The sequence below is a fragment of the Candoia aspera genome, chromosome 2, assembly GCF_035149785.1.
Source record: "Candoia aspera isolate rCanAsp1 chromosome 2, rCanAsp1.hap2, whole genome shotgun sequence".
Taxonomy (NCBI): domain Eukaryota; kingdom Metazoa; phylum Chordata; class Lepidosauria; order Squamata; family Boidae; genus Candoia; species Candoia aspera.
In genome coordinates this window covers 170560309-170585144 of record NC_086154.1, presented here as the reverse complement: position 1 = coordinate 170585144, position 24836 = coordinate 170560309, and the positions used below count along the sequence as shown (strand labels likewise).

At 39.8% G+C, this 24836-nt stretch overlaps 1 protein-coding gene across 1 annotated transcript in view; it reads right to left on the bottom strand.

Moving 5' to 3' along the window:
* CPLX1 (complexin 1) overlaps positions 1–16303 on the bottom strand; it is a 152533-nt gene extending 136230 nt beyond the window's left edge. Inside the window, exons 1-2 of the mRNA XM_063294874.1 lie at positions 15964–16303; positions 13866–13979 (exon numbers count right to left, since the gene is read on the bottom strand). Of these exons, the coding sequence (XP_063150944.1) occupies positions 13866–13896 (31 nt within the window). The 5' untranslated portion in view covers positions 13897–13979; positions 15964–16303. The remainder of the gene's footprint in view (positions 1–13865; positions 13980–15963) is intronic.
* Between the last annotated feature and the right edge of the window lie 8533 nt (positions 16304–24836).

Here is a 24836-nt window from a genome sequence, read left to right as displayed (position 1 = left end):
AATTGAGAAGACAGCAACTAATACAAGCAGACCAAATAATACAAGCAACAACTCCACCAAGTAGATTTATAATTCAGAGCAACTGGTTCAGCTGAATATAGGAAGGGTACCCTCCACAATGACTGCACTTAGGTGCAGGAACACCAATCCTTACTCAGCTTGTGGAGAACTACATCAGCACTCATTGTGCAAGTTCAAGAATGTGGAATACAAGTTTTGTAGGAAAAAGTGCCATTTCAAACCAGTATATCATTCAAGGTCCCTTAGTGTGAAACCAAAGATGCAATTAAGGAGTCACATCACCTGGTTTCACATGAACTTAACTGTTCAGAGGATAATGCAGATCAGTAGCTTCATCACATTCAGAATGTGTATAAGAAGAAACCTCAAGATGATGCAATGTTTATAACAATATTAACTAACAGTCAAGACTGCAAGATGAAGTTGGATCTGCACCTATCCATTATCAGCAGTAACATACTCTATCACATATTTCAAAGGTACTTGTTGAGGCCATCATGTTTTCTCCATGATTACAATAAACATTAAGAAACTGACTTCTGATGCTGTGCTTGTACTGTACATTATGATCTTTAAAAAAAATTATTTTGAAGACCACTGGTTGTTCTCCTTATGGTTGGAACTGTGCTTAGTCACAAATTGTCAGATAGCACAAAGACACAAATTGCTTACAACTCTAGAACATGTCTCCTATTGAATGAACTATGCTCATAAAGAGTGCCTTGCTTTTATTGCTGGAGTCAAGCAGTTTCACAACTGTGTCTATGGCCACAGCTTCTAAATTCCTATTGACCGTAAGCCTCTTTGGGAATATTTTCAAATATCAATACTACAATTTCACATGCAGCACTAGAGGTGATTGTATGCTTAAAGTTTATGATTATGTACTTGTCTACATGCCAGGACAAAATAACGAGTACTGACATTCTGATTCACCTGCCACATGAAATACTGGATTTTGTACCACAGTTACTTTTGGACATCTTAATACTGGAGATCCTTCACTTCATGCTGATCAAATTGTAAAATTAACTGCTCAGGATCCCAAACTATTTCATGTATTAAACTCAGTGTGAAAAGATTAGCTATCTGACAAGCTATAGTACCTGGAGAATGTAAGCATTCAAAATCCACAGACATAAGATGCCTGCCCATGAAGGGTGTCTCCTGGGAAGAAGAAGGACCATGTTGTTATTTCAGAGGGGAGACATCAAACCATCCTATTTGCATTGCATGTAGCACATCCTGGAATAGGTCACATAAAAGTTTTGGCTAGAAGTTGCATGTGTTAGTCAGAAATTGACATCAGACATTGAAGCTACTTGACATAACAAAAGCACCTAGGTTCCCCTTGGTCAAGAGTCCAGATTGATGTTGAGGGGCCATTTCAGGGAAAGAATTGTGTGGTCTTATTCAAAATGGGTGGAAGTAGTTTTAGCATCCTCACAAATGTCTATTTCAACAATAGCAGCACTACACCAATTATTTGCAACTCATGGATTGCCTGACCCAGCCTCAGACAACAGGTCGGTATTTATTTCAAAGGAGTTGGAAGATTTTATAGAAGTAACCTTATCCAAGCCATCACTATTCCCTCCAATTATCCACAGGAATTCAATCCTCCTGAGTTGCCTAAAAAATTGACTGCCTCCTGAGGACTTAGAGAAATATGTCTGGGATACTGCTGTATCAGCTCCTAATCTCCACACTTGTATAATACATGAGCAGATTTTTGCAAGAAACTATGGACCCAAATCTGATGCCATTCCCTCCACTACAATTGAGATCATGGGACCCACATTGCACCAGGTTTAGTGTAAAGATGGGCTAGTATGGCATCATCCCATTGATCAACTGAGACTTTCTTCCCAGAGTGAGTTGGCAACAATATATTCATCAAAAACATTGTTCCCCAAACATTCAAGAGCTGATGTGCTATATACACTTCTTGAAGCATCACTAGAGTCAGTTCAAGATGACACCAAACATTGTTCTTTGTTTTCAGTAGATAATTCCTTGAATCTTTTACAACTACCAGTTTCCACTTCTTCTTTATTTATTTATTTTTGGGGGCCCATTTCTGAATTGGAACCAATTTATCTGCAATGAATTCTTGAAGTATGGTTGCCAGAGTCTAGATTAGAGTGGAATTATGACTTCCAGTTATACCTAGTGCAAATGGATCATTGAACAAATCAACCCAGAGTTCTCATTCAAGGCACAAACTTGTGTTGTTTATTCATTCAGTCACTTCTGACTCTTTGTGACTTCATGGACCAGCCCACGCCAGAGCTTCCTGTCAGTGGTCGCCACCCCCAGCTCCCCCAAGGTCGAATCTGTCACCTCTAGAATGTCATCCATCCACCTTGCCCTTGGTCGGCCCCTCTTCCTTTTGCCTTCCACTCTCCCTAGCATCAGCATCTTCTCCAGGGTGTCCTGTCTTCTCATTATGTGGCCAAAGTATTTCAGTTTTGCCTTTAATATCATTCCCTCAAGTGAGCAGTCTGGCTTTATTTCCTGGAGGATGGACTGGTTTGATCTTCTTGCAGTCCAAGGCACTCTCAGAATTTTCCTCCAACACCACAGTTCCAAAGCATCGATCCTCCTTCTCTCAGCCTTCCTTATGGTCCAGCTCTCACAGCCATATGTTACTACAGGGAACACCATTGCTTCAACTATGTGGACCTTTGTTGCCAGTGTGATGTCTCTGCTCTTAACTATTTTATCGAGATTTGTCACTGCTCTCCTCCCAAGAATTAAACATCTTCTGACATCCATACTTTGGACACATTATGAGAAGACCTCTTGAGAAGTCTATAATGCTGGGAAAGGTAGAAGGAAAGATAAAGAGCAGGTGACCAGTAACAAGGTGGATGGGCTTGATTATAGTGGCAATTGGTGCACTGTTGGAAGACCCGAAAGACCAGCTTGAGGACAGATCACCCTGGAGAAAATCTATCTGTGTAGTCACTAAGAGTCAACGACGACTTGATGGCAGATAATTAATCACGCCTAGTGCAGACTTCCTGAGCTAGATGGATTTGGAAATGATTATTTATGTTGTGGATACATCCCATCTTGACTACTACAATACATTCTACAGAGAGCTATTCTTGAAAAGTTTCCAAAAGTTCCAATTAGTGCAAAATGCAGTAGTCAGGTTGTTAATGTACAAGGTACAAGGATCACAGGCTGTACTGGCAATACCAAAAAGTTTGTATTGGTTACCAACTGTTTATTGAGCACAATTAATGTGTTGTTGTTAATCTTTAAACTCTAAACACCTTAAAGACTCACTATCTAAGGAACCTCCTCTCATGGCATGAACCTATCTGCCTAAAATCTGCAAGAGAGGTCCTTTGGAAGAAGGCCCTTCTCTCAAAAGTAGGTATTTATGGTGCCTCCTATGTTGCTCCCAAGCTATAGAATGCACTCCTTCAGGGGCTACCTTTTATTCTTCTACCCTCACAATATTTAGAAAATCTATACCAATTTTCTATACATCTTTTTTGTCAGGCTTTTAGCTGTTAAATCATTTTAATATCAACTTTAGTGTGTCTGGGTGTGTGTGTGAGTGTATGTGTGTTAGCTGACTTAAATACTCACTGGAATGGAAAGGTAGGCCATACATCAAATAAATATAAAAATAAAAGTCTGTTACTGTAACATACTTTGGTTCTGGTTGGTGTGAAAAGGAACTTGGAATTGTCAGATAATGTATTCTTCTATGCAATTTGTGCATACCATTTATTCTTATGTGCAAGTCCAATTCAGAAACTTTTGTGTTTTTTTAAAGTGAAGGAGTATGGCATTGGAATCCAGAAAGCCAACCAGGAAACCTGAATGAGATCAAATTACTTTAAAATGCTGAAAACAAGGGAAAAGAACAAGCAAAGAAACATATGAACATTTCCAGCAAGGGCAATAGAGTTGAGCTTGGGTAAAGGTTGAGCTGATCATCATTATCAAGCTTATTGTCAGTAGAAGTTTTTAAGAAATTAATTGCTGCAAAACTTTTTAACAAAAATATCTATTTTGGATCAGCTGAATAAAATGTTTAGTTGCAGTTAACAGCCAAAAAGCAGCAAGATTGGCATGCATGCATCTAGAAGAAGAAACAATAGTACAGTCAGCCAGGGCAAAGACCTCTTAGTTGATTCAAGGATAATTATTCCCTTTAGGTGGCATGAAGATATGCCATTAAAGAGTAACCATAGTAGCCCAAATTCTGGCTATTTTTTCATACTAAGATCATCCTGAAAATACCATATTGTTCTTCCAGCTTCCGTATTCCTTTCTCTTGAATCAGAGTTTTGCAGCTCCTTCAAACTTTTCCATACAGGTGCAATGCAGGATCATATGCCTAATTGTCTAAATTCACTGGTGAATATATACAAAAAGTCACATTTCAGGGGAAAATACAAACAGCAGAGAAATATACTTACCAAGTTGGATTTTGGTCAGAAAAGTGGGCATGACAATCTCTACAAATTATCAAGTGTGCTTTTTTTCTTCTTCTTATTGTTCATATATAATTTTGCATTTTAAAAAAAGTAGAAAAGCAGAAGTGCATTTCCTTACCAGAAGCTGCCTGTCTTCTTCAAATGCTGATTTCAGAGTATGTTAAAAAGTGTTAAGTCCCATACAAATCCTTCCGGGATCCCACTGTTTCTATTGTTCCATTGTGAGAATTGTCAATTTATTCCAATCTCTGTTTTCTATTCTTTTAACTAGATACCAGTCCAAAACAGAACTCTCTTCTTCTAACATGACTGCTGATTTTGTCCAGAAGACTTTAGGAAGAGCCCTGTCAAAAAGCCATTTGAAGGTCCAGAAAATAAGGCAAATCAGATCCATATATTCACTGACATTCTCAAAGAATTTCTAAAGCTTAGTGAGATAGGAGAGCACATTCTTTCCTTTTCAGGAAAATTTGTCCAACATGCTCAATAATTTTAGCTTTAATAATGCTTCCCTCAATTCATCCAAACATATCTGAAGCTCTAATTTTCTTTATCTCCCAAGTCAGTTATAATATTGGCTACTTTTAGATAATTATACTGGCTATTTGCAAAGTCCAGTTGTGTGGATGGGCTACAAATTTCTGCTAAAAGAAAAAAAAATGAAATTCACTGCTGAAATTGAATGGAGACCATCTGGACCCAGTCACTTGCTTGCATTCAATTTATCAGAGTGTAGAACTTCATCCTTTGTAATTGCTTCAGTCCAGACTTCTTTTCCTGCAGAGTATCAGTGATCCACATTTTACCTCTCATATTGCAAGTAACAAATCTCATATAAGCCAGTTTCTCTGAAACAGTATAATTTTACAGGTGGGACTACATGGGTGATAACTTATATGAGGGGCAACACACCTCAGTTCTAGGCAGAAAAGAAGTTTGTTTGCTCTACAACTTGGATCTGCAAAATGTGGATGTATGTATATATCACTGTCAAATTCTCCTGTTCAAGGTACTGTGTCTACCAGACAGCCATGTCTACGAAGAGGATATATGACTCCATTCCTGGTTCAGTTTGTTATTTCCCTCCTCACAGCCAGTCAACTTTCTGTATTCACAGGGCTGTTTTGAGCACCTCTCATTAGATTCTCCTTCCAAACACATGTTGTGTTTCTGTACGTCCCCTCCCTCTTGTGTACGGATTATGCAGTTTAGATGAGTTCAGAACTGGCTGCACAAGGACTGGCACTCAGGAAATTAAAGTAAATAAAATTGTTAGAGTAGCAATTCTAGCTGGCAAGGCTGACGAGGCTTACATCACAGCAGCTCTGCCCTTATTAGCAACTCAAGGTAGCCAAAGTTTCTATCAGAGCAGCAAGACCAGGTGACAGGTTGTCCAAGGAACAAGTGGTAGTATGGATTGAAAGAGAAACTGGAGCAGGTGGAGAAGCTCCAGAGAAAGACATATGTACAAAATTTGTACCCATTTGATACACATGCCACCACAGTCATTTCAATTCTGAATTCTCTATGGGCACATATTACATTAGCAGATCTTTTTAAGAACACACCAACATAGAGGTACACATATTTCTATTTCACAGCAACCTCCAACCATTGTACAAAGCTCTGGTGCTCTTCTAACAACCTGTCAATAAAGCCTCATATGCGTTTGTTGAAGGTGATTAGTTCTGAAACATTTCTGCTTCATTTGCATTTCCTTATTCTCCAGCCAGCTTTGTGTTTAAAGGTAGCACTCTGCTTTTAAATTAGAACAATAAAGAAAAAAAGTTTTTTTTTAAAAAAAAAATATGGGATTGTACAATGAAGAAAGAAAGGCTATGAAATTAAGAAAGAAATTGGGAAGGGTGAAATTCCTCCTTAAAGTCACCTGACTTGGCCCACAATAAACAGTCCACTTACACAGAGTTTTTCTTTCTTCCTTTTTAACTGCTATTGTCTGCATTAATTAAAAATAAAGGTGTCTATGTGACCTTTCACTTTTCAAAAAAAGTATTATATGTGGATTTATGAGTCACCTTTCTACAATATAATAAAGTATTAAATAAAGGGGGGGGGAGAAAAGTAAAAAGTAAAATTTAAAGTAACAATAAGAAAGTCTTGTGTAGGGGCTACTTAACAACTGTGCAGTTATATCATAGGTCCTAGAAGTAACCCAACCTGCCTCACATTGCTGGAAAGATAATCTACTCTCATTCATTTTTCAAAGGTATGAATTATAGAACAACAAACAAGCCCTGCCCTAGACAAGCTGCACCATTAGGGTTTTTTTAATTTTTAAAAATCTCTTGGGAATGTGCATTTTTCTTCCGTCCTCCATTCTTTGACAAAGAAAGTGGTAGGGGCACAGCTCTTGGTGGGCAATCCAGTCCTTTTTTCTATTTTCTTCTGCACTTATGGAAGCCCAAGAGTTTTACAAGCCACCATCGCATAATCAACCAGGGTGGTCAATGCTAAGATTCTGAAGAGAGCTGGAAGGAAGGAACACAAACAGGTTGATTGTGAAATGAGAGGGGTAAATACTGTTCTCCCAAATCCCTCTCTGAATCTTTCCCAGCAACCCTTTCAGGCAAGAGAGTCTCCCAAGCAGAATCTCAACCATTATTCTGACTTTATCATGACTCTTCAAGCTTCTTGATCATCTGTACTGTTTCTTGAACTTTTGGCTAAACTACCATGCTCAGATCACTTCTTCAGAATTCCTAGAATTCCCCCAGATTTATTGCAGCCACAAAGACAAGTCCATCCTTGAGCATTCCCACTGAACTCCTGCACAGGATTATGAGAGAAAAAAGTATATGGACCTTTGCTCTTGCTTTCTCCACATCTCTCTTTTGGTACTCATACAAAATACTGTGATGGTAGATAATGCTCAAATTTTAAATGTAACTCTGATTTCAGAATGAACTTATCCATGCCTGAATCTGAATTTCTCCTCTTCTCATCTCCACCAAGATGTTTTACTTGTGCAAGCATCAATTCTGAAATTGCATTTTGGGTGCAGTGAAATGTTTTGAACTGGGGATGGGGCAAATTAGAAATGGCCATCCTACATTCTGTATATTCAAAACAACCCCAAAGGACCCTGATCCATAGTGAGTTTAGGTTTTCTTCAACTGGAATTCAGCCCTACCATAAATTGCCAGCTATAGCCCAGCCTCTTTCTCTATGAGGTTATATGCACCAAAGATTCTTGCCAAACCCTATTAGGACCTGCTGAAGCTTGTGTCCATCTGGTGAACTACTGGAGACCTGATATTATTGTCTCCTCAATCACAATACTTTCAGCCTCCCTATTCAACTTCTACTTTGTTTTTCTGCCTTGTAATAAATACTTCAAGAAGAGACCTTTTCAAGAAGACAGCCTCTACTCCTCTGCCTGATTTGATTACAAGTTCAGGAGTTCCAAGCCTCCAAAGTGGTTTACCCTGCCATCTAGCAGGGATTTCAAGTATCGTTATTTGCTCACTATGAATGAATAAGCTCGAACCATGAAAATGCATGAAAGGGGGGGGGGGTCAAAAGGGACTGAATGTTATGTGCTATTGTTATTGCTTTTAAAGAAAAGAGACCCAAATAGCAGCATAGCCATGTTATCTATTGTATATACAAACCTATTTTCAGCTGGCTTACAATAAACATCATGAACCAATTAAAATCAATATCATAAGATAGTTGACTAAAACCAGATGTGCAAAGTGGATTAAATCCAGCCATTAAAAGCTAAGCAAAATATTAAAAGTTCAGCTTCTCTTTTCAATCTGAAGTCTATAAAAGCAGACAGAGTTAGAGCCAAACTCAAACCTTCCTTGGCACAGTGCTCCATAAATATAAAGCCATTCCTGAAAAGGCCTCGTTTGTTATATATCTTTAATTGGCTGATGTAAAGAGTATCTTATAAGCAAATTTCTCTGCCTGATCTTATGGGCGAAGACAGATCTCCAGGCAAACTAGTCTCAAGCCGCCCGGAGTCACCGTGTGTGAGTTGGGCAGCCTTATAAATCTATTAAATAAATAATAAATAAATAAACCTTTCAAGAGAACATGGCCCATATGTTGTGCAGACCATCTCAATCCTCCACCCCTTACTTTGCTATCCTATCCTTCTGTGGCTGTCAGAGAAAACTACAATACAATTCCATGATCCAGAAATTAAGTCCATTAAGAAATGCATATAGACACTGTATAGCTTTTCTTTATTTATACATTGAAAACATTACAAAATCTACACACACACATACACCCAGAGAGAAAAGTAATGCCAAAAGTATATTCTACCAGACTGAATTAGAATTCAGGTTACCATATGCTCTATGCTCAGTTAGGATGGTCCACATTCAGTATTAGTATCTTGTGCCTCTTTAGTTTCTTATGCCAAGCTGATACTATCTTACTGAATGATTTCATGCCATTGAGTCTGCAGTCCATATATAAGAGAACGTGGGCATGTTTTTACTTGCCACTTATCTTTCCAGCCAGATGTATTCCTAATGCCTCTTGGTAGCGGATGGGCTCTGATAATACAATGACTGTAGCAGTCTCAAGCATCAGATTTACAGTGTAATACAAATGCCTATTCACAAATAAGCTCCACTTAATTCAACCCAATTTATTCCCAACTCTGGACTTACAGTGCCATCAAAGAGTGCCCAACTGTCAGTCATTTAAAGTATATCAGGACTATATTTTTGTGCTATAAGAGAGAAACAGCAGCTGAATGGCCTACTTCAAACACCAAAGTCTCTCGAATTTGTCCTACTTTCTCCCGTTTTCATAATTCCCTTCTCAGTCAACTTTATAACCTTTCTTAACAAAAACAACAACTCCAACTCCTCCTCCTCCTCCTCCTCCTCCTCCTCCTCCTCCTCCTCCTCCTCCTCCTCCTCCTCCTCTCTTCTTCTTCTTCTTCTTCTTCTTCTTCTTCTTCTTCTTCTTCTTCTTCTTCTTCTTCTTCTTCTTCTTCTTCTTCTTCTTCTTCCTTTACTTTGCATTGCTCTAAATTTGAATAGCAACTACAGGGATGACATTGTTCCAAGGTCAATATTGCTGCAAATAAGCTCTGGAATTGTGACTGTGTAGCAATTCTTAATAAAGTCAAGCTCATAAACAGGCTTGTCATTGTTTCTAGGTAATGACAAAGTCACATTCTGAAATGCACATCAAAGGACTCAGTAGATTTAATTTGCTTTGTTTCATATTGATGTGTTTGTGCAGCGACCAAGTCCAACTACTTTGAAATTAGCTTATTTAAAATTGCTAAACAAATCAATGGAAGCCGAACCTGTTATTATATCCTTAGCCTGATCCAAAGAGGGAAAATGCACTTGTATTCTCAGTGCATTTCCAGCCTGCCTTGCAAACATTGCCTCTCTTCTTATTGATTCCCTGACTTATTTCACCCATTTGCAGAATATTTGCAAACTAAATTTGTACAAAGTATATTTTGAGGCACTAATTTTTCTGAGAGCAGTCTGGTGTAGAGGTTAAGGCACCAGACTAGAAAGCAGGAGACTGTTATATTGTAACAACTTATATTATCTTACATGAATAAAATATCACACAATAGAGATACTGTTGGAAAGGGACATCGGAAAGAAAAGAAATATAAACATATTATAATGCCTAATTTTAAATAATGCACGTGTTACCTTAGTCAAAACACTACTTTTTTTCCCAGAGATGTTTTTAAATTGACACAGTGAGCCCATCTCATGCTGATTTCCAATGAGTTTAATATATTCACAGAATGAAATACAGTGCATGTATATACTTCCAACTACTGGTTTTGTACGTCTATAATCCGGTATGCCTGTGAAGTAGTTCACATCTCTACATTTAAAATAGGTGGCAATTTGGTTTGGGTTAAGATGATACCAAGTTTATATTTATTTAGAAAGATGTAAAAAGGAGATGTGTATTGAGAAATGATGTGTGATTGAAAAGCATCTATGATGGGAATTGCATTTCTTAAAATGCATATTTTAGGGGAAAATTATATACAAACTTTTAATCTTGAAGAAAGTTTAATGAAATAAATGTAGATGATTCTTTTTTTAAAAAAAAAATTGACTGGAATAATATGGGAAAATGTAACACTAACATGAACCAGATGTAAATATATCACATACATATGCAACCCCTTATGGGCTGCCAGCTGTAGGCCCATAAATTATGCCACTGGCTTCAGGATAAGGTAGTGAGTTGGATTCAGTCATAATTAGAACACAGTTATTTCAAGTCCTGTTGAGTTCAGTGGGATTACTCCAAGTATAACTAAATAAAATAATTCAACCCAATATACAGAAATGACATCTCTCCTAGGATCTAAAATTCCTAGTGAATCCAAGCAAGGTTGTTAGCCTCAGGAGAAATTCACAAGAAGACAGAAGGATTAGGACTAAAAAAAAACAATTGTTGGATATAATTATGCAGAGGACTGCAGAGAAGAAAATGTCATGAAAAAAGAAATAACAATATATGAATAGTTTTGAAAGCCACCTTCAGTACCAATAAATAGATATAAATTTATAGATACCAAATAACACAATCAAGGAACAATTTATTTTAAAGGACAATGCTACATATGTCTGCAGGAGCTTGCTGCTTTTGTCACAATGATGAAAACAATATTGTGGTTTTTTAATACCACAAGCTCCACCCCTTTTGTATGTCAGTGCAATGTCACGATGTATGTACAAAAGGCACAGGGCTTGCAGTGCAGTGCCTTGACATTGCTTTTGTCATTCTCATCCCACCTTAACCATCTCCTCTCCACCCACAACAGATACTGCTGGATATACAATAAGCCTGACAGAACTACTATACTGGATTTTTAAAACTAAGTTCAGTTAATTCATTCTAACCATCTCTGGAACAGATTTCTTTTCAAGGTGAGTATTTTATTAAGCTTCCTTAACCAAGTGCAAGGGATCTGTGCTGCTCCAGGTGTGGTTGAATTATAGTTCCCAGAAGTCCCAGCCAGTATTAATTAGAAATGCTGGGAGATGTAGTTAAGTGACACATCTGGAGGAACACAAGTTCCCCATCTCTATTATTCAAGTATGACTTTCCTACTTAGAACAGTTTTGTAATTTCTCATGTTGTTTTCCTGTCCAGCCCATTGAGTGTGTGTGTATGTTCTTCAAATATTGAAGTGTTGTTGCACAGAGAAAGAACTTGGCATCTTCTTTATCATTCCAGATTGCATAACCATAATTAATGATTTTTCATCATAGGAAGGCATATTCTTTTTTAATGTCAGAAAAAAATTCCTCATATGAGAGCAGGAACAATGGAACTAGTTACCCAAGAGGCGGTAGGCTCCCTTTCACTGAATGTGTTCAAGACTGGACAGTCATCTGTCAAAGTTCCTCCATTTTGGATTCTTTTGAGCAGGGGCCTCAATTCAGTGGTCTAAATGGCTCTACAATGAGTCTGTGAAAATTCCCATCAAGGACATTTTTACGTAGAGGTCTGTCCTATGGTCGTTATCTGAGTATTCTTCTCAATAAGTAAACTCAGAATTTTGGTAGTGAATATAACATCAGCATAAATTTGAAATATTGCCATGTTCAGTGATGCAACTACTATATTCATACATCAACAGAATAAAGATGAACAACAATAAAAAAAATCATTATGGGCATTTTCCAGAAAAAGTATAGGGTTTAATGGAACCCACCTCCTTTCCACCTTGCTAATGCTCAGGGCATGGGTAACCTGCGGGCCAAGCCACCAAAGAGGAGGCTGATTTGTGGTATGCCTGCTTATCTCTGCAATGACCAAAACACAATGAAGTATTTATGCTGAAGAGGAGCCATGCAGGGAAAAGAGCTTCCTGGGTCCTTTGTTAGTCCTTTCCTATGGATGCAGCTCTCCCCATAAAAAGCTGAATCATGTTATGCACTTCCAAGAATAATGTTCTTTAAAAGGAATTTGAATGACATTAGATTCCAGGCACCTAACCAGAGATAGAATTGCAGTCAAACAAAAATGGAAAATAAATATTGTTCTCTTCTTCATTTTCAAGGAGCTCACTATTCATTTAAATCACTTGCAAATAAGGGGGAAAAATGCTTATTTTCCTTGTACGTAGGGCAGAATTAAATTGAATATAAATAAGGTTGATGAAGTAAATAGCTTCTTAATGTGTTTATATTGCAAACTGCATCCACACAGAATAACATAAACAACAATCCTACCACTAACGGGATAAATCTTTAGGTGGAACTAAACCAAAGCCAACATGACTTGCAAACTATCTGAAAATCTGTCTGCGGTTTTCAGTTCAAGGCTTAATAGGATTTGGAAATGCTGGTCAGTGGAGGAGCATTTTAAAATATGCTCTATAATGGTATTGGGTGAGGTGGAAGAGAATGAGTCCACCATAAAGATACTCAGAATAGCTATGTCATCCAACAGCTTCCTCAGCTATATTTTCCTATCCCATCCCTGCATACATTCTTTTTACCATGACCACAAATGTAATAGGACATCCCTTAAAAGATCAGACAGTGGACAAAACAGTTCACAAAAACTGTACTCATTAACAAGCTGCCCTGGATTTCTTACTGCAATATTCCATATCACTCGATATATTCCCATTATGAAAATCCCATGTAACGTATTATATTGCAGCTAGCAAACAACTTGAAACCAGTTTGACCAATATGAGTTTTCCTTAAGAACCTGGGGAAATTTTGAGCTTGTTGGGTGAGCTAAAAATGTATGCCAAGCCAGAGACCTTTAGTTCTTTGTAAAATTAGATTCCCTGATATCCCATCCCTTGAATGAAAGCAATTACAGCTTAACTTATTTAAACATATTCCATCTTTTACTGCAATTTTTTTTTCATCTCCTGCAATAATGTGTATAATTATTTGATTCATTAGGAATAATGACTAGTGAACCAGTAGTAGAAAAATATATATATTGCTGCATTCAGGGTACATCATTCAGGAACCACCATAGACTTGAGGCAATTCTCAGTACTGCCCCCTTCTGGATTGAAGATTCAGTAATGCAATAATGCTTCATCTAAAACATAAATGATCAATGGAAGTTTTAAAGTTTATACAACATACTGGGAGCAAGGAATGTAAAGGGATAAATTCTTTGTATATTCCACTTAGTAGCTCAGTGATCCAGACCAAGGTTCTTCTAATCCTTAGTCATCAAAACTGTCAATAGGAAATCTGCATTGCTTGCTATGAAAACTTCACTGCAGTGGAAAAGTCATGAATTCAGGTCATGCACAACAGCACCCACCACATCAACTGTCCTTTTATCATATATTCCATGATGACAGTTTCAGATTCCTTATACCCATTAAGCAATTACTGAATGGCACCATTTCTTTCTTACCTCCTAAAGCCTGTTTCATTACAAATTCCATGGTGATGGCTTAGATTCCTTCCCACCGGAGCAGTTCTCACATGCAAGTCAGGTGGAGACAAATTCCTGAGTTTCAGCCTGCAGCTGAATTCACAAAAAAAGGGGAAAAAGCATTAGAGTGGCTGTAGCTCTCTTCTGGCAGCTCCTACCGCAGTGGATCTACTTTTCTTTTGACAAATCTGCTAGGCTGGAAACCCTTGATGTACATGTGTACAGAAAATGCACAGGGCAAGTCTCATAGTGAAGTTACTTGCTCATGCTTTGGATAGCTAGAAAGTATAACATAATCTGTGAAATGCACATTAGGAAGACTGATAAAGGGTACAAGGTTGTGCTGCTACATTATCATGGGATAGCCTGAATTTATAGGAAATCAAATCTGGATTTAAGTACTATTTACTCTGAATTTTTTTTAAAAAAATCAATCACGTCTAATTCAGTTTTCAAAAAATGTCATATGAACATAGTCAGTTTTTCCCTATCTCAATAAATTTGCCAAAAGGACTATTTAATGGGATTTTCCAGATTTCTTTTTTATTTTTAGATTGCACCATTATAAGGAGCTCTGAAGTTCAGTGTGAAAATCATGGGTTTTAGTCCTTTCCTAACTGACACAAAGTTAAACTTCAGTGGTCCTTTGTGGTTGCTTGAGAAAATGCTCAGAAGTGGGGAGTGCCAGCTCTTTAAAACAGAGGCAGTGCTGGGGGGCATTTGAAGGTTGAAGTGCTTATGCTTTTGGAATTCTCAGCAGCAGCCTTCTCTGCTGGTATCTTCTAATGGCCATCCTCATCTGCATCGCTCACTAGAAGACTCACTCTAGTCAAATTAAACCAAATACATTTTAAGAGATGGCAATACTTGAAAGTGACATCACTGTCACTAACGCAAGGAGAACTAAAAGCTAAGCTAATTGCATCTCTCCTCAAAAACTCAGAGAATTTCACACACATATACACATCATTCAGAAGTTTTCTTTGGACTAGCACAATGGCCCTGATTACAGTCATTGGATGAAATTGTGGCACAGAATTTCAGGGTGTGACAACAAAGTTAAGGCAGTGAACTTGCAAATCAATGTGCCCCTTTTCCCACTATGAGTGTGAATTGTCATGCACAAAAACTCCAACTAGGTAAGATTATAAAAAAAGGAATAAGAGTTTTAACCAATGATATCCCTTCTCCCATGACTCTGCAGAGAGAATGAAACATATTACAAATTATTCCAAATCAAAATGTAAGTGTTCAAGTCAAACTTTAAAAGAATGCCATTGAAGAGATCCAGTTAGATGCATTTTCCTAAATAAGAAAGGGAATAAGACCTAGTGAGAATTTATAAAGAGGAAATACAGTGCTGCACCAATTAACCATTTTCTCCCTGCAAACTTCTATGACTGAAGAATTATACATTACTGGTGGCAGGTGGGGGGAAGGGGGTAGAGGAGGAATCAGTTCCTGCACCAAAGAGATACATGTTTCAAATTCCAATGAGGCTGTCGTGTTACTACATACACCACCACCACCACCACTGCAAACAACAATTGGGGTGGAGGGTTTCTTGCGTATCATACTTTACAACGAAACATCAAAGCATTAAAATAATAATAATGTACCCTTTTCAACCAAGGAACCAATGTTCATCAGAGAGCTTGCCTGGGCAGCCCACTGCCAGTGCCTGCAGCTCCACTTCTGAGAGGCTTCCATGTGCACCATATACACTAAGACCTGTCCCATAGAGCCATCACAAAACTTCCCATTTCTTCTGCACATCCAACTACCAATCTATGCAATCACAAACTCATACACACCACCCTCACCCTCTCCGCATCTAACATGTACAACAGCTTACCACCGTACAGCGAGAGAGGGGAAATTCCGACTCGGCGGGGCTGCCTTGAGCAGCAGAGTATTTGAAGCAGAAGAGGGAAAAGAGTGTTCAGCACCAAGGACACTTCCTCGCGCCCGGGAGGTGCCTAGCCTACCACCAAAGATACGCTGCACGGAGGCATCAGCACCCTGGACAGCACCATCCTTTTCACAGAAGGGGATTGGGCGAATGTGCGTGGGGTACCTTTCTCGGTGGTTGCGCTCTCGCAATTCTGCGTTCCCTTTAAGTCGCAGCGAAGGCAAGAAGCTGCTTTTCCGCCTTTCTCAGCAGATCAAGCACCCGCTGTAGCCAGTTCCATGTGTGCCTCAGGAGCGAAAGCCTCTGTTTGAAGGGTATAGGAGCGGACGTAAGAAGTTCTCTCCTTCCAATAGGGTTTGGGCGCGACGGTGAGCCAGTAGCGGAGAACGAACGAGCCCACAGCGCCTTTACTTTCACTACTCCCTCTTTTTATCACGGGATTTCCGGACCATCCCACTGACACTATTCCCTCCTTACACGCAACGGCGGCTCCTTCCTCCTCCTCCTCCTCCCGCTCTACCGAGGCTGCTGGATCGGCATTTCTCTCCTAGCATTCCCCGCTCCCCTCCACCCCAGCTCGCGGCACTCCACCATCCCATGGTAAGGGGTTGCAAAAGCTTATAGCAACTCCTCTTGCCGCAGGAGTCTGCCGTTCGCATACCTACAGTTGGGAATAAGGGGGAGCGGCTGGGGAGGGGGGAACTTAATGCAATCCACGGCTGCCTGAACTCCTTTTTTAATTTATTTTTTTTTAAAAAACTATCCTTTTAACAGGACAGGATTGAAAGGGGAAAGCAGATGCATTTACTGAGCGGAACACATCTGCTGTCTTCTTTAATAGCTTGCGGGACTAGAACTACCGGGGGGGGGGGGGAGGAAGGGGGAGGGGGAGCCAAGTCAGCAGTTTCTGTGTAAAGCCTCTCGGAAGCTACGCGTGACTACTCTACGTTATATTCTCAGGAGTCTGAACATCTGGTACGGAGAGGAAAGCTAGGATGCCGAAAGGAAAAAGCTGGGGATGAATATAGAAAGCCGGGGAGCCAGTTAGAGAGGGCCTCCCGATACATTAACGGAAGGATCCCCCTTGAGCCGTTGCTGATGGTGTCTCGATTTTGCAGCGTGCTTTGCCTCGCCCCTCCCATCTCCACATTCCTTCCCCAAAGGGGCGTCTGAAGGTTAACGGTACAGTATGGCTGTTGGCTGAGGTTTGTCAAGCTGTCGAGACGCAGTCCCTCGCGGGGCGTGTCAAAAACAAAGTAAACCAGGACGGGAGAATGCCTGGCTCAGAAAAGAAGGGGGCGGGAGAAACAAAAAAGAAAGACCCCTCTCCCAGCCAGGGTGGGAGAAAGCTGATTGAAAAACGGAGGGTGCCTCTGAGTTGGGCGGGGAGTCTTCCCGTCCTTCAGGGTAACTCTCCTCGCCGCAGACCTTCTCCCACCCCCATTAAAATGCTGCAGTCGGGTTGTCCTGACTCTGCTGCAGACCCGGTCAGCTGATGTAGCCTCCCAAAGGCTCCCGAGGTACCTCTGCTCTGGCATGGCGGGAAGGAAGCGACCCGAAGAGGCTGTAGCAAGGTGCGGGAGGAGGTGGGGAGGGAGCTATAGCCAAAATGACCAGGAAGCGATCCAATTACAAAAGGCCCTGGAAGCCCGAGGAGACGCTGCGGGAGCGGGGCGAGCCGTTGCTAGAAGGCAGAGGGAGAAGGTGGTCTTTAGAACGACGCTGCGCCTCAAGGTCAAAACGGGAAAAAAACCCAGGCTCCCACGAGTGGAAAAGGGAAGACATTGGAGGGCTGTGGGTGTGGAAGCCTGCAAAACCCGATGGTAGCCTTCCTTCCTCAGCAGAGCTTACTCCCAGCTAAGCATATCTGGACTGGCAGCCGGTCACTTTCAGAAGAGATTTCCAGATTTCTTTCCAGAAAAGAAGCTGGGTGGATTTGTGTGGCAATTTAAAAAAGGGAGAATGTTGAGGCATCTTAAAGATTAACGAATGGTTTTCCCCATCTAGTGTCAGGGAACTGATGACCTGACTTATGACCCACAAAACTTTCCACTATAATAAATTTAAAGTTTTTAAGGCACCACAGGGTTTTTTTTCCTTCTGTTTCCTTAACTCAAACTTGCTATATTTCCATCTTTTCACCTTCCTCTTTTCCCTGGGGCTGACTGCATTTTTATTCCCCTTTTGGGTTCTTTTGATGACTGCAGCATCAGGGTTTACCTGTCCACAAAAAGGGTGGCAGATCAAGCCCTGACAGTCCTGAGTTACAATTCAGTTTAATCCACTTGACCTGCAGCACAATAATTTCTTATGCTGAACTGCTAGTGTTCAAATACAGAGAAATTACGTGATGGACGAGGCTTCTGCTACTTACTTTTTTTGCAGTAATCTTCCAGGCTAACTTACATCATTAAAACAAGATCAAAACACTAAATCACACACACCCCTCACACCAAATCACATCAGTATTGGTATTCAAAGGTATGGAAGCCAAAACAGAAAATGACCCTTGCCACAACATGAAACATGCAATCATTGAGCTATTTACAAGGAACTTTACACCAAACTAGATCCATGTGTGAATTACACTACTTGATTTATCATTAGGTACAGACAACATACATATGAATTAGCATCACTGAAAGTCACTGTATTTGAAATTGGTTTGAAGCAGTTGACCATTCCAACTACTGTAGTGTCCTCTAGGTATGCCAGACTTCAATTCCTATCATTTCCCAGCTAGCAGGAACTTTGGAAACTAATAACTCTAGACAAGGCCAGGTGGGATAAGACTTTTCTGCCTTCAGATGTCTGGTGAGGAATTATTTGCATTAAATAATTTGCAGATACTTACCGATTCCCCAAATAATTTATGTTCAGAAGTATTTGGGCTACAATTCCCAAAATGACCATTCTGGGGCTGAGAAGATGTGGTGAAAGGTGCTGTCTGGAAATACCATTGCTCAAGTATATGCTCAAAAGTGAATGCTCAATTCACTTTTCTGAATTTTACCATGAGGTTTTCTGGAAAAGAAGCCCCCCACCCCCAAAGTACGCACGAATACAAATATCAGATGAAAATGAAAAATGTAGACAAAACTGTATATTGGAGAAACTAAAAGTGCATGAAGTTTGAGAAATTTGCTTGGGAAAATAATATATTTTAGCATATACAAATAGTGTATATGGATACAAAATGCATTAAAACATTTTTGGGCAGACTTTTAAAAAAACCAAAAACACAAATGAATGTGAAAATAAATTGACTTAAACAGGGAAGGTGAGAGAAACCCAATTTGACAGTTCCTCCAACCCTAAAGATAATATCAGCTTTTACATAAAAAGGAACAAAGCACTCAGGCCTTCAAAATCTAATCCCCCTTCCAAAATATTAGAGTAAAAGAAAAAAAATCATAGTTCATCAACAAACAGCCCCTAAGCTGTACAGTAATGACCAAAGAAGTGGTCTAAAGACAGAAGTGTCACCATGTTTTTCACCCAGCAACAACTCTTCAGATCTTTGCTTGCTTAGCACAACAGAAGCAAATTCACTTGCCTCAGCTGGTACCCTACCATGGTTCCTTTTTCACAAACTCTTAGGTGTAGTACATGCTCTTCTTGTAAGTAAGAGGAACTATTTGGCTTCCCAGCAGCTGAGCAAGGAGGAGACAGCTCTGACTATGTGGGACAAATGGCATCGTTTAACATAACAATTTGAGAGTGGAACCTCCTCCTGAGTTCAGAGTTCTTGTGGAAGACTTCTCTTGTTTTTCCATGTCTGTTTCCATCTTCCATGTCTTTACAGATGTTACTGTAATACTGCTTCTTGTCTCTTCAAACAGTTCTTTGAATTTTTTTGTTAAGTTCCTTCCTAAGATTTTTGTCTTTGGCTTCTCTTTTCTTCTTGGCAATTTCCACAGTTTGTTCTGACATCCAGTTTGGTATCTTCTGTTTCTTCATCTTTGGCAGTCTTTTTTCATATTCATCCTTGATGACTTCTTTCAGTTTATTCCAGTTTCTCTGGTTCTCAGTCAACAAGGTTCAGGACTTCAAAGCAATTCCTGATGTTCTCCTTGAAAATGGTGGGTATATGCTCAAGACCATATTGTGGAAACTGGTTGGCTTTCTTCTTCTTCTTCTTTAGCTTCCAAGTTAAATTTGCACATGAACAGTTCATGATCTGTACCACAATCAGCACCTGGCCTTGTCTTTGATGCTATAATTGAGCTCCTTCACCTCCTTTTAGCAATAACACTGTCAATTTGATTTCTGTGTACTCCCTCAAGATATGGTAGGGATGAAGAAGAGAAAAGGTATTGTCCTCCAGCTGTGTAGGACTTACTGTTCACAGTAAGCCTGCTTATTTTTTAAAGGTTTAATGGGAGAAGAGCAGAAAAAAGAATAATGCAGGAAAACAATCATGAAATCACCAGGATAAGATGGTGGAAAGAGGTTATTGAAAGTTCTTTGATATTTAAATATATAGAATGGAGTGGACAACCCAAGTCCTATGGACTGCAGATACCCCCAGAATTTAGGCTATGATAGTCAGTTATAGTTTATCTTTAGTATGTTAATATGTTTTCTACTACAGATTAAGGTTACTATGCTAACTAATCATTTTGGCTGGGTGAAGAGGTTGAATTTAATTGTCCCCTTTTCATGTGTTAATGGTTGCATTGCCTAAGGGAAGAACTTGCCTGGACTTGTTTTTAGTTTCAGTTTCCCTTCTGTGTAGGCTTGCAGAGAATATGCAGCTGAGAGAAATCTCTTCTCTCAGCAAACAGCCTTTAAATATGTTTGTTTTCTGTAAATAAAATTATTTTTATAGAAATGCCTGGTGTGTGACTTTTCTGATCTCTCCTGGGCCAAATGCTTTCTAGTACTCTGCCAAAAGGTTATGGGCCCAGTAAGCAGCCCAGTAAAACCCAGAGAGAATAGAGAGATCAGCTCCACACCTCATGCACAATTTAAAGGCAGGTAACAAAGACCTGTAAAGATTTTCTTTGGAGCCACCTGGAGATTTTCCAGCAACTGCTGGTCTACAGGACAAAGAAGCCAGCTGAGGAGACTTGCAAAAGAAGGAAGAAGCCATGGCTACCTCCCAGTCCTCAGCGATGCCTCTGGAGCGCCTATCAGAGACCAACTATTTGAATTGGGCCCTGAAGACAGAGATGTATCTTCACAGAGAGAATCTTTGGCTGCCAATTGGTGGGCAAACCCCCCAAAATCCCAGTGCTGAATGGCTTAGACAGGATGAGTGGGCTAGAGCCACCATTATCCTGGGAGTTGAGGACAATCAGCTAGTCCACGTGTGAGGCATGCAGTCTGCAAAGCAACTTTGGGATGCTTTGAGAGACTTGTATGTAAAGGCAACAGCAGGGAGTAAAGTTACCCTGACAAAAAAGCTGTACAAAGCCTACCTTGCAGAAGGAGATAACCTTCCTGAGCACCTGCATCATATTCAGCAGCTGTTTCTTGAGTTGCAGGACAGAGGAATGGAATTTACACCTCTCACAAAATCCTATATCCTCCTGTCCTCACTGAATGAAATGTGGGACACGCTGATTTGTACCCTGGAGGCTATGCCTGAAGCAGACCTCACCCCATCGTATGTTACACAGCGCTTACTCACTGAATGGGAGAAGAGAGAGGAAAGATCCGCCCCCCCCATCTCTTCTGGAAAGCTGCAGTACCAGAAAACAAGGGAAAAGAAGCGAAAGGAAGCTGAGGCCACAGCACTAGCCAGCCAGCGATGCTTCACTTGTGGTTCAGCTGGACATTTGCAGAAAGGCTGTGCCTTGAGACCCAAGAGTAGAAAGACAGAGAAGAAGAACACAAGGGCAACACAGAAGAAGGCTCTTCAGACAAGCCAAATTGCACAGGTTGCTGAGAAGGGTAATTCTGATGTATGGGTGTTAGATTCCGGGGCCAATTGTCATTTATGTAATTGTAAAAGCTCTTTTGTGTCACTGTCTAAAACTGAAAGACAAAGTGTATCTTTGGCTGATGGGTCTGTGACCAAAATTATGGGACAAGGTGACTTGTATTTATCCTGCTTGGGAGAAACTGTAAAAGGTGTGTTGTATGTGCCAAATTTACAATCAAACCTTTTATCTGTGGCAAAATTGGCTGCAACAGGGTATGTCATAACATTTAAGAAAAATGGTTGCAAGATACGTAAAAATGGAAAATTGTGTGCTACTGGTATGTTAAAAGACTCCTTGTACATTGTGCAAAATGCAAGGAAGCCAAGCTGCAAGGCTGCAGTTGGCAACATGCCATATCATGACCAATGTGTACACCTGATGCACAGGAGATTTGGTCATGCTAATTTCAAGTATATAGCACAAATGCCACAGCTGTGTGCTGACCTAAAGATAAAACCCTGTGACAAATACTTAGATTGTGTAGTTTGCAAAGAATGCAATACACTAAAAGCTCCTGTGAGTAAGCACAGTGACAGAGTTACAACTAGACCTTTGGAAATTGTACACTCTGACATTATTGGTCCTTTTGCTCCAAGTCTTGGACAAGCAAGGTATGCAATGACCATCATTGATGATTTCTCAAGATACACATTTATCTACATCTTAAAACATAAAGATGAGGCATTTGAGAAATTTAAAAGTTTTGTGACATGAGCAAATGGAAAATTCCCTAGGCCTGTATCTGCACTCCAATGTGATAGAGGAGGAGAGTACCTTTCTCACAAATTCAAAAGGTTCCTAGTGGAAAAGGGGATAGAACAAATTCTTTCTAACCCTTCCACCCCTCAGCAAAATGGTGTTGCTGAAAGAAAGGGCAGAACCTTGCAAAATGCGATGGAATGCATGCTTAAAGATTCACATTTATCTTTTAAGAATTGGGGAGAGGCAATATCTACTGCCTGTTATGTACAAAAGAGATTGTATAACTCTGTGATTCAGGACACTCCATTCCATTTGTTTTATGGTGTGAAACCAAAGGTAAACCATCTTAGAGTGTTTGGTAGCACTGCATGGGTTCATAAACCAAAACAACAGAGAAGGAAAGGAGGCCCCACAACAAAGAAAGCCATCTTTGTTGGCTATGAACAAAGCCAAAGGAGCTACAGGTTCATAATGGGAGAGAAATTAATAATTAGCAAAAGCACTTCTTTTTCTGAACAGAACTGGGGGAGATTAAACTCTAGCTCTCCAGTTGATCTGACCACCACAAGAGAACAGCAAGGACTTGCTGATTGTGATCTTTTGCCTGATGAGGACATTAAACCAGAAAAGCAAACTGAAGATCTGTCTGATGAGACAGATGCTTCTCAGGAAAGTGATAGGAGTCAAAATTTAAGCCCTGTATTACCTCGCAGATCTCAGAGGAGTAATAAAGGCGTTCCTCCATCATGTTTTCAGCCTGAAACAGTAAAGGCTTTTCACATATTCACAGAACCTGAGTCTTTAGAACAAGTGAATGCTTTACCACCTGAGATTGCACAAAATTGGCATTCTGCCATGCAACAGGAGTTAGCATCCTTGAAAGAAAACAAAACATGGAAACTGGTAAATCTACCTCCCAATGAACGCTGTCTAGGTTGTAGGTGGGCTTTCAAACTGAAAAGGGATGCTGATGGCAAAATCCAAAAATATAAAGCAAGGTTAGTTGAAAAAGGGTTCACTCAAAGGAAAGATTTAGACTTTGACAAGACTTTTGCACCAGTTATTAAAGGTGAATCAATTAGATTACTGTTAAAAATTGCTGCACTCAAAGGAATGTCAGTTCACCACTATGACTTTCAAACTACATTTCTCTATGGTGATTTAGACACAAATTATATATGCAGCAACCCCCTGGCTATAAAAAAGGGGAGAATCTAGTCTGTGAACTGCAGAAGTCCATCTATGGGTTAAAACAAGCTGCTAGATCCTGGAACCAAAAATTAGATGAAAAACTGCAGAATTCTGGTTTTGAAAAAGGAAAAGCAGATCCATGTGTATATACGAAGAAAGACAAACAAGGCTGTATGTCTCTGTGCATTTATGTTGATGATTTGCTGCTGTTCACACCAACAGAAAAACAAAGGCTTGATTTTGAAGCCTGCATGAAAAGCCATTTCACATTAAAAAGCCTTGGAACTGTAACAAATAACCTAGGATTGGAAATACACAGGAAGAAGGATGATAGCTTTCTGTTAAACCAAAGGCGAGATAATGCTAAAATAATGTGAATGGACATACAGAGTTGTCAAAGAAAATTGGTTTGCATCTTATTCTGTAGTATAAAAAGGGGAGTGTTAATTTGTTTTCTACTACAGATTAAGGTTACTATGCTAACTAATCATTTTGGCCCGATGAAGAGGTTGAATTTAATTGTCCCCTTTTCACGTGTTAATGGTTGCATTGCCTAAGGGAAGAACCTGCCTGGACTTGTTTTTAGTTTCAGTTTCCCTTCTGTGTAGGCTTGCAGAGAATATGCAGCTGAGAGAAATCTCTCCTCTCAGCAAACAGCCTTTAAATATGTTTGTTTTCTGTAAATAAAATTATTTTTATAGAAATGCCTGGTGTGTGACTTTTCTGATCTCTCCTGGGCCAAATGCTTTCTAGCACTCTGCCAAAATAGTATCCTATTTTACTTAATCTTTCCAACCCCCAAAAGAGTTTTTAAAAGGCAGGGGGGGACTAAAATTCTACTGCTGCCCCCTGGGGATGTTGTCATATCAATATAATGCTCCCCAAAGCCTTCAGTGACCAAATGAAACACAAATAACATTGAAAGCACAGCTTTAGCTGTAAAAAGGTGGCCCACCCCTGGACTAAGAAGACCCTGACAAGATAATAACTTCTCAATCAGATTAGAGAGCATCTTTTTTCATGGACATAAAGCAAGTCAAATGCCAAAGAGATGGGAGGTCATGGGAGTTCTTAAGACTGCTTTGATGTTATATTCTGGAGTATGCCTGTGTTATCTTTCTCCACTGCAAGGAATACCTTTCACTAAGCTATATTATTGCTGGCTGAAGATAATAGGGGGATGATGCTGGCTGGAGGTGATGGGAACTGTAATCC